Here is an 18,998-nt window from a genome sequence, read left to right on the forward strand (position 1 = left end):
CCAGCCTGTCTCCAGAGCAGAGCTGCTCCAGCCCTCCCATCATCTCCATGGCCTCCTCTGGACTCTCTCCAAGAGTTCCTATGTTGGGGGCTCCAGAACTGAACACAGTGCTCCACCTGGGGTCTCACAAGAGCTGAGTAAAAGGGGAGAAAAAGACCATCAACAGAAGGGAAAGGGCTAGGAGGTGCTGAGGATTTGGATACATGGGCAGAAGTTGCAATGGGTGGAAACGTGAGGTCGGGTGAGGAACAGGAAAACCGGCGGTGCTGGATTGTGAGCTAATTGGAAAGAGCTGTCTCCAGGCCCCTGGGAAGGGAGTTATTTCTGGAGTTTAGGGCAGCTTTGACACAGCTCATCTCTGTGGAAGGAGAAAAGCCTGGATAACGCAGCCTTATGGCCATGGCTTCTTGTGATGATTGACCCTAGATATCACCATGACTTGATCCATTTTGAGCTGCACAGATAAACAGACCATACAACCAGCTTCCCAGGGCAGCTCCATGGTTTACCCATCCGGGATATCCAGCTCAGCCCTGACTCAGCCCTCAGCAATGGTGTTCTGACCTTATTAAGATCAATGGGAGTCTTCTTAACGAGGATATAACTTCACCCCAGAGGCCAATTCATTAATTAGCATCTCCAGCTCTCCTATCATTGGGCATGAGGAGGGCAGTGACTTGCCTGATTTGCTGAGCAAATATGTGCTGACTGGATGTGGGTTCAATAGCACGTGTAACGAGAACATACAGGGCTGTAAGAGTCTGACAACAAGAGTGAGAAGAGGCGAGTGTAGCTCCTCCTGCCCAACACAATTCCTTGCTGGTGGCACGTGCCCATTGGAGAGTCTTGTCTGAAATCAAGATGCAAGGAAATTCTTGCTTAATAACCAGCTGTTGATGTCACGTGCTGCCTGAGAGCCACTTCAGTGCTGTTCTGATTACATTATTTTTGGTAATTATGATACTCGGGATTCTTCCATCCCTCAATACAACAGAGCATTGTTGGAGCATATGTTGGAGCCCCCAGCTTAGGAAGAACATGGAGCTGTTGGAGTGAGTTCAGAGGAGGCCACAAAGATGACCAGAGCCTGGAGCAGCTCTGCTCTGGAGACAGGCTGGGAGAGTTGGGGTGTTCAGCCTGGAGAAGAGAAGGCTCCAGGGAGACCTTAGAGCACCTTCCAGTGCCTGAAGGGGCTCCAGGAAAGCTGAGGAGGGGGTCTTGAAAATGGCATGGAGGGATAGCATGAGGGGTAATGGGTTAAAACTGGAAGAGCAGAGATTTAGGTTGGACATCAGGAAGAAATTCTTGGCTGTGAGGGTGGTGAGACCCTGGCCCAGGCTGCCCAGGGAAGCTGTGGCTGCCCCATCCCTGGCAGTGTTGAAGGGCAGGTTGGATGGGGCTTGGAGCAACCTGGGCTGGTGGGAGGTGTCCCTGCCCATGCAGAGGGGTTGGGACTAGATGATCTTTCAGGTCCCTCCCAACCCAAACCAGTCTGGGATTCTATGAATCAATACCCTCACTGTCTGTGCTTTGCAAAACCACCATTGTCCTGCTGCCCCTCTTGTCAGGCAAGGGAGTTTCAATCATCCTAGTAAGTCTATTAGGAAATATTTCTGTTTTCCAAAATAAAACTAGCTGAGCCTGCACTCTGGGCTAACCAAACTCCTCCCAAACTGTCTTGTCATGTCAGAAAGCTGCCTGCTTACAAAAAAAAAAAAAAGAAAAAAAAAAAAAAGAAAAAAGAAGCATTTTTGAACGTTCTTTGAATGTTAAAACTGAACTGATTAAACTTAATTTACCAGTAGTGGTCTCCCACAGTTAATGTTTCATGCAGACACTGCCAGGGCACAGTGTGATCCCTAACAAGGTCAGGAAAGGATTTCTCCTGTTGTGTAACATCCACACGTGTTGGTCTTCTCTGAAGTGTTTGAGATTGGCCACTGGCAGCTGACAAATGCTCCTTTAGCTGGACAATAGGTCTGGCATGATGTGAGGGCTCTCCCTGCTCTCATTTGCTGGATGATCTCCCTTTACTCTTTCTTGAAGAGAGTTAAAGTTTGCTTGGTAAAAACCAACCAAGTAACCACTGCACTGTGAGGGTGGTGAGACCCTGGCCCAGGTTGCCCAGGGAAGCTGTGGCTGCCCCATCCCTGGCAGTGTTGAAGGGCAGGTTGGATGGGGCTTGGAGCAACCTGGGCTGGTGGGAGGTGTCCCTGCCCATGCAGGGGGGTTGGAACTGGATGATCTTGAAGGTCCTTTCCAACCCAAACCAGTCTGGGATTCTATGATTCTATGATGACACTGATACAGAGAAGTTCAGGAGAAGTCCAGGATGGGAACAATTTATCCAAGTGTATTCTTACCATGTTAACCATTGATTTGACTTCCAGTTTATTACGCATCAATGAGCAGTGTTTGGCAAGAAAGGGGGGAGCAAGTGTTGTGAAAATATAAATATTGTTATCCCTGATAACTGCAAATGAACAGAAACAGATGTAGGGAGAGACAACGTAGAGGATGGAGGGGATATCTGAGAGCAGATGCCAACCCCAGGCCTCAGCTGCTAACATCCAATGAACCCATGTGGTACAGAAGCTGTGCCTGAGAAATTTCCACCAGTGGGAAACCTTTGGCTTCAGTTGGTGGGAGCGAGTTGCACTGGCAGAATCTGTGTGACACACCAAGCACAATCCTGAGAGCAGCATCCTGTGCTGGCTACATCCTGAGCTGGGGGAGTCTCCAAGCCAGCCTGGCTTTTGCTGGTGGCACCTCGGTTGATGGCAGTGGATGGTGTCTGAATCCATGGATTCAGGTCATGCTGGCAGTTGTTTGTGTCCCAGGAACTTACATTCTTCTCTGTGCCTCCTCCTCTGTGTAGCCTAGAAGGTATTTGCATGCTGCTTCTCATCTCTACCATCTTTTTGGTTTTATGTCTTCTTTGGATACCAGGTCAGCCCAGGAAAGCATTTTTAAGCCAGCATTTCATCCTCCTTCCTGGGGCCTCAAGCAAAGAAGGCAGAATATATGAATGATGGTTTTGTTAAGATGCTTGACTGACGAAAAGACACAACTGGTCTTCAGACTGTTTCCTTTCCCATCTGCTCAACGCCCTTCATTATCCCTGGTAACTTACTTAGAAATCACCAAGGCTCCCACGGGAGAACCTCCAGCTCAGAGAGGAAACTCATATTTTGATTTCTAAATACAAATTAACTACCTAAACACAGTGAGTTGGCTACTTCCAGCTAGTCTGTTGTCTCTCTTTGTATTACTGCATGTAAAACCTGGTCACTCATTGTTTACAGAGAAAAAGGCACAGAGTATCTATTTTGCCCTTTCATTTAAAAACAAAAACCAACCAAACATTTCTCATCTTTCCACATTCGAAACAAGGTATGAAACAAACAACCCCAGCAAGCCCAGACACAACCAGACGAATGGAGACGGACCAAGGGCAACATTTACCCAAGAACTTCCACGTCGCCTTCACCTTTCTCACTCCTTCTTCACCCCCCCCCCCCCGAAAAATGAAAGGTCAGACAATTTTCAGCAGCATCTGTGTTTCTGCTCCACCCTTCCTGCCGGAAACAGCATCCTTGCTGGTGTGCTTAGAGAAGAGGCTGCTGCCCTGCCCATCACCCCAGGAGCAGACCAGAGATTTAACGGCTTCGCTTCTCCCTCCTGTTAAGGTTTAAGGCCTAAAAATGCTTGGAGAGGACCCGCCAGCTCCTCACACCCCAGCTTCAGCGAGGAGAGGGGAGAAGGGTCCGTGAGGGTCTCCAGCTGCACCTGGGGTGGCGGTGGCTCTGCAGAGAAGGGGCTGACGGACCTTGGGGCTGGATTTGCTGCTGAGACCGGGGCAGTGGAAAAGGGAGCTGCTGGAAGCAGGGGTGGTGACAGCAGTTGTTGTTGATGCTCAGGTTACGCGTCGGGGTTCTCCGAATCACAGCTTGTTTGGTGCCACGACCTTTGGGTCTGGTTTAAGTGAAATAAGTAGGCTGGGAGAGTTGGGGTGTTCAGCCTGGAGAAGAGAAGGCTCCAGGGAGACCTTAGAGCACCTTCCAGTGCCTGAAGGGGCTCCAGGAAAGCTGGGGAGGGACTTGGGACAAGGGCAGGGAGGGATGGGACACGGGCTAATGAATTAAAGCTGGAAGAGGGGAGAATTAGGTGAGACATGAGGAGGAAATTCTTCACTATGAGGGAGGTGAGAGCCTGGCCCAGGCTGCCCAGGGAAGCTGTGGCTGCCCCATCCCTGGCAGTGTTGAAGGGCAGGTTGGATGGGGCTGGGAGCAGCCTGGGCTGGTGGGAGGTGTCCCTGCCAGTGCAGGGGGGGTGGGACTGGGTGGTCTTGAAGGTCCCTTCCCACCCAGACCCGTCTGGGATCCCATCAAGCTTTTCCTTTCCCTTCAGCCTCCAGGCCTCCCGTAGTGCTCCCCCCTCCCGGGGGTGTGTGTCCGTGTGTCCGCGTGTCCGCATGTCCGTGTCTGCGTGTCCGCGTGTCCGTGTCCATGTCTGCATGTCCGCGTGTCCGTGTGTCCCCGTGTCCGTGTCTGTGTCCGTGTGTCCACGTGTCCGTGTGTCCGTGTCCGCGTCTGTGTCCGTGTGTCCATGTGTCCATGTCCTTGTCCGTGTGTCCGTGTGTCCGTGTGTCCGTGTCCGTGTGTCCATCCGTGTGTCCATGTCCCTGTCCGCGTGTCTGTGTCCGTGTCCGTGTGTCCGCGTGTCCATCCGTGTGTCCGTGTCCCTGTCCGTGTGTCCGTGTCCGTGTCCCCGTGTGTGTCCGTGTCCGTGTCCCCGTGTCCCCGTGTGTGTGTCCCCGTGTCCGTGTGTCCGTGTCCCCGTGTCCGTGTGTCCGTGTCCCCGTGTGTCCGTGTCCGTGTGTCCGTGTGTCTGTGTCCGTGTGTCCGTGTCCGTGTGTCTGTCCGTGTCCGTGTCCCCGTGTGTCCGTGTCCGTGTTCCCGCGTGTCCGCGCATGACGTCACCGCCCGCCCCGCCCGGTGCTGCGCGAGCGCCCGGGCCCCTCCCCCGTTCCCCCGCCCCCCTCCCCCCCCCTCACGGCCACCGTAGCGGGCGCGGCGACAACCCCCCCCCGCCCCCCGCCCCGTTTCCCTCCCCCCGCCGCCCCCGCCCCTCGCCGGCCACCGTCCCGGGAGGCGCCGCGGCCCGTGTTCCGCCTCGTCCCGCCGCCCCCCGGCCGGCCCTGCTGCAGTCGGTGGCGGCAGATGGCGCGGGAGCTGGCGGCGCGGCGGGGCCCGGGCTGGCGGGGCCCGGGCTGGCGGGGCGGGAGGCCGCCGCTGCCGCCGCCTCCTCCTCCTCCTCTCTTCGCCTTCTCGCTGCTGCTGCTGCTGCTGTTGATGCCGGCGCTGCCGGGCTTGGGGCCCGCCGCCGCCGCCGCCGCCGAGGAGGTGGCGAAGGAATGCGACAAGCCGTGCGCCAACGGCGGGCGGTGCCAGCCGGGCAGCGGGCAGTGCGAGTGCCAGCCCGGCTGGGTGGGCGACCAGTGCCAGCACTGCGGGGGACGCTTCAGGTCAGCCCCCCGGGAGCGGCGGCGGGTGGGCCGGGCCGGGCCGGGCCGGGCCGGGCTGGGCCGGGGGGTGTCCCCGGCAGGCAGGGAGGGGGGGGGGGGCAGCGCCTGGAGGCTCGAGGAGCCGTTATTGGGGGTCCCGGGAAGGTGGGGGGGGGTGGGGTGAAGCGGCAGGGCTGGGAGGATGTTGGGGTTGGGGGGTGTGAGGGGGCAGGAGCGGGGATGAGGGGGACTGGGGGTCCCCGGGTGAGGCTGCTCGAGGGAGGGGGGGCACGTATGGGGGAAGGAAAGTGTGTGTGTGTGGGTGGTTTGGGGGCTCAGGGTGGGCCGGGGGCTTCCCAAGGGGTGGGAGCAGCCTGTGCGGGGTGAGGGCGGTGGGGCTGCGAAGGGGGCAGGTCTGGGTGAGGATGGGGAATTGGGGGGTGGGTGGGTGGGGTGTCCCTGGTTGGGTCAGGGGGGGCAGGAGGGGTGTGAGGGGCTGGTGCCGGGGGGTGTGGGTGTCAGGGGCTGGGTGGGAGTCAGGCAGGGGGGACAGCAGGGGTTTGGGGGTGCGGAGGGGGAGGGCTGGGGGCATGCGGCTGTGACAGGAGGGGCTTGGGGGGGTTGGGGGGTGGGTGAGAGGAGCGTGGGTGTGATGGGCTGAGAGAGCAGAATGCCAGGTCGGGGGGTGTAAGGGGCTGGGGCTTCTTGGGGAAGGTCTGGGTGTTGGGTGCCCCACCAAGCAGCAGCGGTGGGTGAGCACAGGGTGGTTGTCCCCAAGGGGCACCTCTGGGAGGGCGGTGTTTTGGGGTGTTGGTGGCTGGGTTTGCACAAGGGGGGAGCTGGGGATCGGTTGTGCTGCTGGGCTGCGGGTGTAGGGCGCTGGGCAGCGTGGGTCTGGGGAGAAGGGCCTGGGCCTGGGAGGTGGTGGGGTGTGAATACGAGGAGCTGGGTTTATGTTGTGGTAGGTCTGGAAAGTAAGGCTGGGGGGGACGTATTGGGGGACAGCAAGGGAGGGTTTGGGGGCTAATTAGAGCTGAAGGATGATGGATAAAGGAGCTTAATTAGGGCTGGGTTTGGAGGTGGCTGGTGTTGGGAGCAGTGAGGAGCAGGTGCCAGGGCTGGAGGACAGCGTGGGTGTGGGTTCCTGGGCAGGGGCAGAGACAGGAGAAACATGGAGGATGTGCTGATGGGGCAGGAGATCTGGCTGGGAGCAGGTTGGAGTGGGAGAGGAAGGGTGTGCAGGCAGGTGTTAGGGCTGGGTGGAGGCCATAGGGGTGTTTGGGGGAGAGGGGTTGAACAAGCTCAGCTTGGCAGATAGTATGAGCTTGTGTTGATTTTGGTTAAGGGTGAATTTGGGAGAGGTATCCATGGGTGAGAGAAGCAGCATCTTGAAGGAGGTAGCTGGTGTGTGAGGAGGCTCAGCTGCTGTGGCAGAGGGGTGTGAGCAGGAGTGGTGCTGGCTTTTGGGGAGGGAGAGTGGAAATAAGAGCCTGGTGGAAGGAAAGGAAGCCCCAGGGTTTGCTAGAGAGCAAGGCCAGAGCTGGGCAGTTGGAGGGGTTTGAACAGCACGGGGCGGGGGGGATGCTGTGAGCTTCCTGAGCAGGGTAATTTTTATGTTTTTGTGAGGAAAAAAAGGCCAAAGGGTGGTTCTGGTCAGGGGGCTGGAGACTTCCTGGCTGTGTGTGGAGGATGAGGAACATCTGCACAGAGAAAGGTGATCTTTGGGCTGTGCCATACTGGAAAGCACGTTGCCTGCAGGTCTGAGGCCAGTTCTGGTGGCACTGGGACACTCAGTGTGGTTGTGTGTCTGAAGTCTGCCCCGTGGGATGAGAGACTGAGGATCTTAGGCTGGAAATGCACCCTGGCTTCTCTAGATAAACTTAGGTTTTCAGTGGCAGGGGTTTCTGTAAGATGGTCACCACCTGCTTTGGTTTTATCGGGCCAGAGTGTGTGTCTGCGTGCTCAGGTGGATTCCTTGGGCAGAACTGATTCTTGGAAAAGAAGGAAATGAGAAAAGGATGAGTATTCTAGGCAGCTTTCTCAGGAATATCCTCGCAGGGAGCACCGACCACCCTTCCACAATGCTTGCTGTAGATTGAAGCTGAGGAGGAACACTTTGTGTGCTCTGGGAGCTGAAATTTCTATTTTTTTCATTTGTATTTTTGACAGTCTGTAGATGGGTGTGTGATGCAGCTGATTTGAAATCTGTTTTGTGGGGAAACGATGCCTGGCTGAGCAAGCCCTGGAAGTCGAAAGCTTTCTTTTTAAGGTTGTTTGTTTGTTTTTTTTACCACTGTCACGATAAGAAATTTCTTCTAGTTGAGAGAGAAAATTTGTGAAACAGCCACTTAACTTTTTAGCTTCCTTGAGTGGTTTTTGAGATGTTGGTGGTTTTAAGGGGACTGGGTTTGAATCAAGGCAGAGTTGTCTTTTCTGAATGGCAAAACTGGTGCTGCTGAGTGGAAAAAGAATTGGTTTATAGCCACTGCTAATGGCCTCTTCTGTTTGTGTTCTTTAGCCTCTTAAAGCCACTTGTTTCTTTTTCACCTGTAACTCTGGTCTAAAATTTTGACTGCAGACATAATTCATGTTTTCCTCTCTAGGTGTTTCATTTCACTGTTTGTTTTTTAATGAGTGAGTTGATGTTTCCCGGAATGTTTATAAACTTTCCAAGAAAAGTGCGAACAGGTGGTTTTAGCAACGTCTAGTAGAGCTTTGCAGTCACAACTTTCCCATGCCTTGGGTTTACTCTTGTCTTCTGTCAGAAATGGCAGTTCAGGGGTGTTTTTTTGGCAAGAGCTTTGCTTTAAAACCCTGGATGTGTTATTTGATCTGTAAGGACAAATGGGAAGTAGAAGTGAAAATTGTTTTGTAAATTCTTTTGTAAGTGTGGTATATTCCACATGCTTGTCTACTTGCCTGAGAGATGTAATTAAATTTGGCATTATCTGTATATATATATATGTCCTTATCTAGATATATATGACAAACATATTTGTGGCCTTGACTTTTTTTGTTTACACTGAGCACTGGGGTTGTCATGATACAACTTGTGCTTTGCTGACCTACCAGTCCCTCACATCTTCTTGTGGTAGCAGCAAAGAACAAACGTTGAAGCTTCGTATTACAGTCTGCTCATACTCTTGTTGCCTTCTTCATTTAGGCTGCAGTTAGAAATGTAGGTAACAAATCTGGGATGGATCAATTTCTTTCTTGTTTCACCCCAACCACGAAAGGAGAGATGATGGGCGGTGTGTTACTGTTCTAACGTGGATGTGTGGGGGTTTTAAGCATGTGGTGTGGTGTTATTTCTTAAAAGGAAAGAGGCACAGCAGAAGTGTTTCTGCATGGGCTGTTGTTAGAGATCATTCTGAGTTGTAGAAATGACTTTGCTGTGAGGGTGGTGAGACCCTGGCCCAGGTTGCCCAGGGAAGATGTGGCTGCCCCATCCCTGGCAGTGTTGAAGGGCAGGTTGGATGGGGCTTGGAGCAGCCTGGGCTGGTGGGGGGTGTCCCTGCCCATGCAGGGGGGTGGATCTAGATGTTCTTGAAGGTCCCTTCCAACTCAAACCGTTCTGTGATTCTGAGAAGCCACTGTCCTCTGCAGAGATCAGTGGTGCTCTTGGAGGGTAGAAGATTGAGTTATGAAGGACTTAAGGTGACTTTTTTTTTTTTTTAAGATGTGGAAGCACCCACTTATTTAAAGATAAAGACTAAGATCTTGGCTTTATGGGAAACTGAAATAGAAAATACAGGCTGTGCCTGAAGTGCTTGTGTTTCTATTTCTGGCCAAACCTCCAGGGGGCTTCTGTCCTGGCTGGGGTCTGCTGTAGGCCAGTGGCTTCAAGCTGCTGTAGTCTGGGCAGGAGAGGAGGTCTGCTGGGAGGGAAGGCAAGTATCCCAGGCACAGAGCTGCAGCAGCACCCTGGAGATAATGCTTTGGAGCAGCTGGAGTTGAGGAGCGCCAAGCTGGAGAGGGAAGTTGCCGGCATGGGGTGTTGTACAGTCAAAAGGTGCTGCAGGCTGTGAGACCACAAACTCTTCAAAGAACTTCCGTGCCACAACTTCTCCTCCTGCTTGAATTGTTTCAGATGGTGCCTGATGAGCAGACAGCTGAGGGAGATATAGCACAGGTTAAGAAATGATAGTTATTTGACAGAGGTTTATTGGCCAGAGATTGTGGAAGATTGTGTGTAGGAATTCAGGCTAGTGCTTGGCTCCTGAGCAGTCATTGTGTGTGGATTTTGTATATAGGCACACTGATGGGCAACCTGGTGTATGATTGTATCTGGAACTATGAAGAGACCATAATTTTTACTGCATAATGAAATACCAAGTGATTCCAGAAAACCAGGTTTTGTGTGTAAAGGCACTGGCTGTCCTTTCATGGTAGTATATTTTTGTTTTGAGGTAGGAGATGGAAAATGCTAAGCAGTGCTTCCCAAGGCAACGTGACAGCTGGAGAAGGGGGGGGGAGGGGTGGGGAAAGATGAGTGTATCTTTTAAACTACCTTTTTATTAATTTAATGGAGGCAGTTATGGGCTGCTGATTGAATGTTATTAAGAAGTTGGTGGTAATACTGTTCTTGGCCAAAGAATACTAGAGTGAAGAGGGATTTTATCTCTAGAAGAGATAAAAGAGTTTGGGGTGAATTATAACCTGAGACAGCTGCTAGCTGGCAAAGAACTGTCACAGTTCCTATTCATAAATAAACAGGAGGTTTTTTGGTCAAAAGCTAGTATACAAAACCATTGTCTGTAAAAAGCTACCTGATACAATTTAAAGCTTTAAGAAGTCAGAAAACTGCTTAATGTATCTAAGGATGTTGGAAATTTGAATCAAATCAGTTTAAATGCTTAAATTAGATTTGGGTGCTGCACTTGTGCCTGATCCCCATTCTGCTTCTCTCTTTTCATTAGTACATTATTGTGCTTTAAAATGATTTTCTCTTCCGTGTTGCTGTGTGAAAGGCTCACTCACATGTTGTGCTCTGGTAATAAAATAAGATATTGAAGCAGGAAATATTTAAGCATTATCAATTTTAAAGTATACACTGGGAAGAAAAGAACCTTTATGTGCTTTCATTTAGTTCTTGGGGGCATTCTTTCCAAATCTGGATTTATAATTTTGCCAGGAGACTTGTGTATATATCTGTCTCCATGAGCAAATCTCTATTTCTGTCTGCCTATAAAGGTATTTAAATGGTCTGTTCATTGAGAGAGAAACTCATGGCTAATATTTCATTCCAATCCCCACAGTTTTATTCTTACTGTCATTGTTTATTGCTCAGTCTGAAGTTTTAGTAGGTCTGTTTGAAGACCGAAAATTCATCCACGAAATAATGATTTTTGAAATATCTGAGATGTTCTGCCACTTCTTGCCAGCATAAGTATGACTTGTGTGAGGCTTTGCTTGCAGTGAGCTCACTCCTTATGGTTACTTCTCAGTCTGCTTCATAGCAAGGACTCCAGCAGAAAATTCAGAGCAGCCACAGTGCAGTCCACGCCAGGTCCTTCCTGGCATCTCTGCTTCCTGCACATCAAACAGCTTCACCCTTGGAGTTATTGGAATTCCCAAACAGCTCGTGGCTTCAGCCTGTGAGGGAGGAGGAAGCAAGGTCCAGCTCCTGCCTTCCTGCTGAGCACATTGGAGTGTGGAGACCTCTGGGAATGGTGCAGGTAGAGGGTAAAGTTCCTCAGCCTGTCAATCCCAGGATCACATCACTGCCTCAGACCTGACTGCAGAGGCCTCCTTTTCTGCAGTGGTCAACATGAAAAACACTTCTGTCTCATTCCTCTCTGTCTGTTTGAATATCAGCCTGAGTCAGCTTAGCAGGAGTTGTCTGACGCTGCTCTGGATTTTTCCATTATTTCACAGCCTCATTTGCTTCTTCCATTATGGATCCAAAATAAGCTCATGTCCAAACGGGTGTTCGTTACAGTCTTACTCAATTTACATTTAGCATAAATGACTTTTCACTGAAATATCAACAAATGGCTGAGGTTAGCACAGTTTTCACACAAAGTGCATTATTTTTTTAAGCTTTCAAAAGAGCCAGGACCAGCAATGCTTTTCTCATGTGTCCTGAGAAACTTAAATAACATTTGGATTGCATGTGACAGATTTCACTTTCCTGGCTGGTTCCTCTGAAGCTTTCACAAACAATCAAATTTAAAACCATCAGCTTTCTTCTGTGCCTAACATTAATGTCTATGAAGATGTGTGCTGCAAATCCCCTCTATATGGAGATAATTCTGCTTCTGACCAAACTGTTGTATTATTGCATTGATTTATGATACCCTTGGGTGCTCTTTTCTTCAACAGCTGATTTCCTTGAAGAATTTGTTTTTTTCCAATTTGAAGTTGGAAGCACAGCTCCTTGATTTGGTAGAGCTGTTCTTTTGGTGCTGCACTCAGGATGTTCTCAGCAAGTAGTTCTTCAGGAGCTCTTAAATCGCAGCTTCTGAAGCACAGTGAAGAGACAGAGTAAAAAATGCAGAAGATGGGAGTGAGGATGAAGTGATTTTGTAGGTCAAGTGGTTTTGGAGCGAGCTGCTCCAAACTGGAATTCATAATAAGAAGGACAGCAACAGTTTTATTGCAGCAGTTTGTCCTTGTCTAGCCACGTGCCAACATCTGCATGGCCAACCACTGCAGGGTCTTGCAAGCAGGGCTGGAAAATGTGCTAATCAGTTTTACAGCACAAAACAGGCATGATAATTTGCTTTTGTACATGGCTTGGAATCAAGTGCTCATTTTATTTGAAATACTGAACCAGTGATGATGTTTGGTTTTTGCTTCCTGCTTTTGTTCCCTGGCTTTGTTTGTGGCTGATCCACATGGGGTTCCCTTAGAGCCTACTTGAGGCTGTCATTAATGTCCTTCCCTCCCTTTGCTTAAAAGAAATGTTTAATTAGCAGAGACACGGGTTGCTGAAGGGTTTTGATGGATGTGCTGCATGCATGTGATCCAGGGCATGGCTTTGGCTTGGAGAACCTGGAATCCTTGGGATCCTTGGAACGGAAGGGCTCCATCCTGATTGCAGAGTAATGGAATCATCAGGCATGGTAAAAGACTTTGCAGACTGAAAAATCTTGATATGAAAACCTGATAAACTAAATTGAATACACCAGAATAGAGGGGGATTTTTAGAATAATGTTGTAAAGAAAATGTCCTCAGCGTTTGGGGCTGATAAGAGCCTGAGTGCAGCTTGCATGACAAGAAGGAATGTAAATGTTTTATTGACTGCTTGAGCAATATTCCTGCTACAGAAGGGCAGCCAATCTCGATTGGATTGTGTGAAGTACTCCCAGGGCACCCCAGGGTCTAAGTTAACATCCCTGGTGCTCCTTGTGGCTTTATTTGGTCAAACAGGTTTCCTGCAGTATTGTCAAGACTTGGAATTTTCAGTTCTCTGAAAATGGAGAAGTGGGATTGGGCTGGTGTAAGGGAGCTCATGCTAGTGCAGGTGGTCTGGGCATTTGAACCAAGGGTTTTCCAATATGTAAAGTACCTTTTTTCCCTGCCATGCCTGCTGGGCTTGGAGCTGCAGAAGAAATAGTGTTGTTAGATGTAACACTCAGCTCAGGTGTGCTCTGTGCATGTGGCAAAAATTGAAACAAGTTGTTGCTTCATGTAGGTACAGAGGGTTACGTGTCCTGTTCTGGCTGAAAATTACCTGTAATGTCTGTCACCATCAGCCAGTGCAGCTCAGCTTTCTGGAGAGACTAGAGCAGGAGTAACAAACAGCTCTGAAAATCCCAGTTTTTCTGTTAGTTGTCATCTTTTTCTAGTTCTTGTATTTCAGAAGCCTTGGGTCTTTTTGGTTGCTAGTTTCTGTGATGTGGTAGGACACAAAATAAGGAAGGCTATGTTAGGAAGCCCCCCTGTTGAACACTTTCTTATTAGTCAGTGTTTTTATTACATGGAAATAAAACACCTGTCTCCAAGGTGGAGCTTGTCTACTCAACATATATGAGCTTGGCAAAGATGAATTAGCATTTTTTTGTAAAACTCTTTTATGGACTCAAATACAGAAGGTAAGAACTGTTTTTCCACTCCGAAAATGTGGATTGGATTTAATATTATTTCATTGCAAAGTGAAAGAACAACTGTGTCTTCAATGCCTCTGCTGTAGAGCTGTGGTGTTTTCACTCCTGCTGTTTTTCAGTTGTTAGTGTAGCTATGAGGGAAAAAAAAATTACACTTCCAGTGCATTTAGCTTTGTTGAGTTGGTATAATGTATAGCTGTGTAGTAAGTGGTTTTAGGGTCTTTTAATTCCCCTGATGTCTGTGTTCCATTGTATCCTTCCTTTCGTGGGTTTGGAATGTTTGAAGTGTTGGTATTGTGGCATGTCTTGCCAGATATTCGGAATGTAATTGCCTTATCCAGAGTAAAATCTATGATTGAGCTTCACCCTCTGCACAGTTTTTGGATCTCATTGCTTGTTACACCGAGAACATGTTTGAATTCTTCTAAAATAAACTTTTCAAGAAGGCTTGGTGAAGGTTTTGTGCAGCTTGTTTCCTGCCAGAGCTGTGCACCTGCCTGTTTAATGATTAACTCACACGACTGATACTCTATTAATGCAGAGTGGAGAGTGTCACTTGGACTTCATAGCAATTCCAGAGCTTATGATCTCCAAGACCTGCCTTTCTTACACGCTTCGATCTTGTGTAGAATCAGCAAAGGCAATGCCAAGGAAAAAAATTCCTACCTTGCAGGACTTGAAATGCCAAGTGATGTGGGGCTGGAATGCTGACTGTGCAGCTCAGTGTTGCAAGAGAAAAATCAGGGAGACCTCCTGCATTATTTCCCATCAAGGACTTCTGTGCTGCTAGAAAAGAATATTCAGTTGTATCTGAATTAAGAGGAGATGTTCAAGTTTCTGGTCTGCTCATTGGAAAGTATTACACTGGGAAAATAATACACTGGGAAATAATTACTTTAGGGATCACTGGTGGTTAGATGATACTTATTTTTTTCAAATGGAGGTTGAGAACAGGCATAATTGAGTGGTCAGTTGCCTTTGTTTTGGTTGAAAAATTTGGAACTTCATTTATTGTTGTACAAGATAGACTCTTATTTCCTGATGCATTTATTTATGGTTGCTGCCTGCTTGCTTGGCAGTGTTAGTGCACTTGTGATCAATGATTGATTTATTACATTCAAATACAGAAGAGGCAGATCTTTAAATTGGGGTCAGTCGGTGTCTGTTTCTCACAAGCACAGCTTGCAGTCATTCTTGAAAGTCAGTGTTTTTCATTGTGGGAATGATAATGGGTGTTTAAATATGCCCTCATTCAACTTTTGGAGGATGAATCATTTTGAGGAGGTGTTGAAGTGGCTCAAAGTCAAAAAGAGAACTTGACTTCCCACCTGTGCACATTTTTTCTAAAACATCCATTCTAATATAGCTGAAAAGATGTGTGTGTGTGTGTATATTCTTGGTGGGTATCACTGGTATTCCATGAACTTGTTTTATCTGAATTTATGTGGTGAGCCCAAAGAAAACTCAGAGCTGTGTAAAACACACCAACATTAAAATAAGTAATTCTTGGATCATTTGCAGCTCTTCTCAGTAACCTGAACTAGTGAAGCTTTCTGGGACAGCAGGCAAATGTTGTCTCAATACCTGCATAATTCCCGAATTCCAATGGTGTAACAACCAATTTGTATGCAGCTTAGGTGTTTGAATGTGAGAGGATGGATTTCTGGTGGCAAACAGGAATGTGTGATCCAGCTGGAAAAGCTATAGTGACTTTATAGCCTGGAACTTCTCTAAGGGCATCTCAGGAGGAATAAAAAGGGTGCGAGGGGACGTCTGGCAAGTGAAGAGCTGCCTGAGGTTAGCACCCTGGTTGGTTTTAGAAAATACTCAAGTAATTTCTTCTGAAAGGTGTCTGGAGTTGAGACCCAGGTGGGCTGGTTTCTGCTCCCCAGTCCTGCTGTCCAGCCCTGTGGCCGGGTGGCTTCCTGTGTCCTTGGCTGGTTAAGCAGCCGTGTCAGGACCTCAGTCCCCGTGCTTGATGCTAGATGGGAAGGAGGTGCAGTGTCTTCTGGCAGCTCTTCTTCCTTGTCCACATTTCCTGGTAGTGTTTTCTTAAGCAAAGATACTCAGCTTTTACGTTTCTGTAAGTTTCAGTCTCCTCTGAAAGAAAAGGGTGGCAGCACAGGCAGTGTTCACAGAATCACTCAGTCATAGAATGGTGGGGGTTGGAAGGCACCTCTGGAGATCATCCAGTCCAACCCCCCTGCTAGAGCAGGATCCCCTAGAGCAGATCCCACAGGAACACATCCAGGTGGGTTTGGAATGTCTCCAGGGATGGAGACTCCACAACCTCCCTGGGCAGCTTGTTCCAGGGCTCCGTTACCCTCAGAGTAAAGAAGGATTTTCTCATGTTCAGGTTCAACCTCCTGTGCTCCAGTTTGTGCCCATTGCCCCTTGTCCTGTCCCAGGACACCCCTGGGAAGAGTCTGGCCCCATCCTCCTGACACCCCCTGGAGATATTGATCAGCACTGACGAGATCCCCCCTCAGCTGAATTAGCCCCCAGGGAGGGAGGTGCAGCTCCTGCCTGCTCCGAAAAAGCAGTTTGACAAATGCCATCCATGTGGACGAGTGGCATTAGGTGCAGTGACAGCAGGCAGGGCCAGGCCAAACTCTTAGGAACCCAACTCCAAGATAGCACTTAAAAACCCAAAGGTAGTTGATGAGGGCTGCAGAGGAGGCCTCACCATGGTCAATGAGGTGTTGACTTTTTGTCCCCTTGGTCTTTCTGCCGAAACTTTTAAATACCACCAGGTCCCTTCAGCTGTGTTATACTTTGGAAAAGTTTGGCCTGTTGTATCTTTTGCATTCATTGGGCATGATCCCCTTGGGAGTAAATGATCACACAACTTTGGGAATCAAACAGAAGGACAGTTTATCATCTAATCTTCTTGGTTTGGTTTCTCTATCTATGAAACAAGGACAATTTATTCGTACGTTTTAAAGATAGATGTTCTGGTGATGATGTTATTTAAATAGGAATTTGGAAATTTAGACACGTTTTCCTGGCAGTTTTGCCTGGCAGCTGGTATCCAACTTACCTGTTCTGCAAATAATAACTGCCCTCCAGAAGAAATGTGGTTATTGTTACTATAAATATGCCCGGAACATCTTCGCTGAGGCTTATGAAGAAGAATATTGTGTGTTAAAAGGGATGAAGTGAAAATGTGATCTTAATTTCTCCATTCAGCACTGACAGGAATTCGTAATGTGGAGTTGAAAGAGGAAAAAAAAGTCACAATGTGAAAAATCGTGTTATCTGATCAAAGCTGGTCAAGGCATCAGAGTATCTTCTGTGCTTGAGGTTTGCTTGTTTTCAAGACAAGATGTATGTGTACAAGAGTGTGCAAGAGATGAGACATTGTGCTGAAGAAGACATCCTTTGCTGTGCTCTCAGCCTCTTAAAACCCACTTGGGAGCTAGGACAGAAACATGGTGAAGCATGGGTGCAGACATGAAGGTTTAGCGCTTTGCTCTGTGCAATTCCTCAAGCAGTGATCCATGGCTGGATTTGACCATGAGGTTCAACAAAGCTGGTGAGATCTTGCAGGAGGTGGTCTGCTGGTGACACTGGCCCGCAGATCTGCTGTCCTGGAGAACAAGGAGTGTCTTCCAGACGAAGTCACGATGGCTGGTCTGGAGGTTCTCCCAGGAGAGGTGGAGGGAGGTTTTCCCTTTTTGTTGCTTGATGTTAACTTCATGCATCTTGTTCTGGGGTAAAAACACAGCTACTGGGCTGTGTCAGGGCAGGCACAACTGCTGTTGTCTAAATACTTCTGCTGTTCCTGTCTTCTTCTAACCTTTGTGTTCTTTCTCAGTCCCTAGATCGTTCTCCACCTGCAGGTTTTATGCAGCCTTCCAGGAGGGAGCTGCGTGTCTGTAGTCTTGAGGAAAGATTTGAGAACTTCTCTTTATACCATGTGTGAAGAGTAAGGAAGGACATTCTGCCCTGTTGCTTTACAGACCCACTGGAGTTTGGGAGTGGGATTGGAGTGAGCCTCCCTCTCTGTAGTCTGACTCTGCAGCATTACCTGAAAAAGAGATTTACTTTTTTTTCTGTTGAGGCTGGAAAACAGAAGGCAGCTCTTGGAAAGGGATTCCTTACTTTGACCTGTGGATTTGAAAAAGAAATTCTGCAGGAGAAAACATGTCCTTCTATTTCTGTTTACGTTTTAATTTTTTTATACGTTTTCTATTGATTTAAAGTGATGATGGAATCCTGGCCATGAGCAAATTGGCAAAAGCTGAGCACCTTGTGGCTTGGCTTCATGTGTCCTTTTGGGGCATCAGGGCTGTCTTCCTGTTCTGTAGCAAGGTAAAGAAATAAGGGAACTCCTGCTACCTGCTGAAGGAAATCATATTGTCCAGGTTTAGGAGGACTTAAATGATGCTGTAAACACAACTGGAATTGCTGATTCCTGTCTTGTTTTGTAGTGTAATAGTGTTGTGAACGGTGTGGTCAGAAGAAATAAAGTCACCCTGCAGATTGAAGAGTAACTGGATGAAGGCCACCACCCATCCATACTGGAGGAGATAATCACTAAGAATGATTCCTGGGGCTATGCTTGGCCTACCTGAGGAGGGGAAAACCCTCATTTTGAGGTGAAAAAGCATTGTGGAGATGTTTTTAAGTTCTTCTAACTTACTTGTGATAAGAGCAGTAGAAAGTGCTGTGCCTAATGGACAGGCTGAGGGGTCAGAAGCCCTTTGCGAGTCTGGGTTGTTGATGGGCTCGTGATGGGCTAAAGATTTACAGCAGGTCAGGACTGTGACTTGGCACTAGATGCTTTTCCTTTAATCTCCAATTAAATAAACCCCCCCTGATAGCCATCATTTTAATGGGGTTAAAAACACACACATGTGGATACATCTCTGCAGTGACTGTCTGGCAGCTTGGCAGAGGTTCTCTTTGCTAATGACCCAGAGTGGAAATCCCTCCGTAGCTAAGAGCCTTTATAAGCTTTTCCACTTGTTCATTACTAGCTCTTGAATATATATAGACAAAGTATTTAAAAACAAACTCTGAAAAAATCTGGCCCTAATTAGGCTTGTGTTGCTCTAACTTCTGCATGGAGTGAAAACAGTAGGTAAGTTTGAAAACTTGCTTGTTGAGATGTTGGTTTTTTTAGTAGTTACCTCTGTGCCTCTTCTTTGTAAAACACTTGTAGTGCATCTAAAGCTGCACAGTTCCCTGGGTGTGGACTTAAAATTGTGCAGGTTGCTTGTTGTTCCTTAATTTATAGTATCCTGTTTAAGTGATGGAGCTAAGGAGGAAAGAAGACCAGGTCAGCAATGTGAAGTAGTTGTCCAGAGTACTTTTGTGACATATATTATGTATCATCTTATCCTAATCTTCTTAGCAAAGGTCTTTTTTTATGCAATTCTTACTTAAACAACAAAGTGTCTTAAAGACACAGTTGCTGACACTGATGCTGTTGGAG

The 18,998-nt window shown here is 48.4% G+C and overlaps 1 protein-coding gene across 1 annotated transcript in view; it reads left to right on the top strand.

Moving 5' to 3' along the window:
* Positions 1-5,129: 5,129 nt before the first annotated feature.
* Positions 5,130-18,998, top strand: part of ATRN (attractin) — a gene marked incomplete at its 5' end in the record, with an annotated part of 169,919 nt that continues 156,050 nt past the window's right edge. The window contains one exon of the mRNA XM_051618313.1: positions 5,130-5,527. Within this exon, the coding sequence (XP_051474273.1) occupies positions 5,130-5,527 (398 nt within the window). The remainder of the gene's footprint in view (positions 5,528-18,998) is intronic.

The sequence above is a fragment of the Apus apus genome, chromosome 4 (genome assembly GCF_020740795.1).
Source record: "Apus apus isolate bApuApu2 chromosome 4, bApuApu2.pri.cur, whole genome shotgun sequence".
NCBI classification, from domain to species: Eukaryota; Metazoa; Chordata; class Aves; order Apodiformes; family Apodidae; genus Apus; species Apus apus.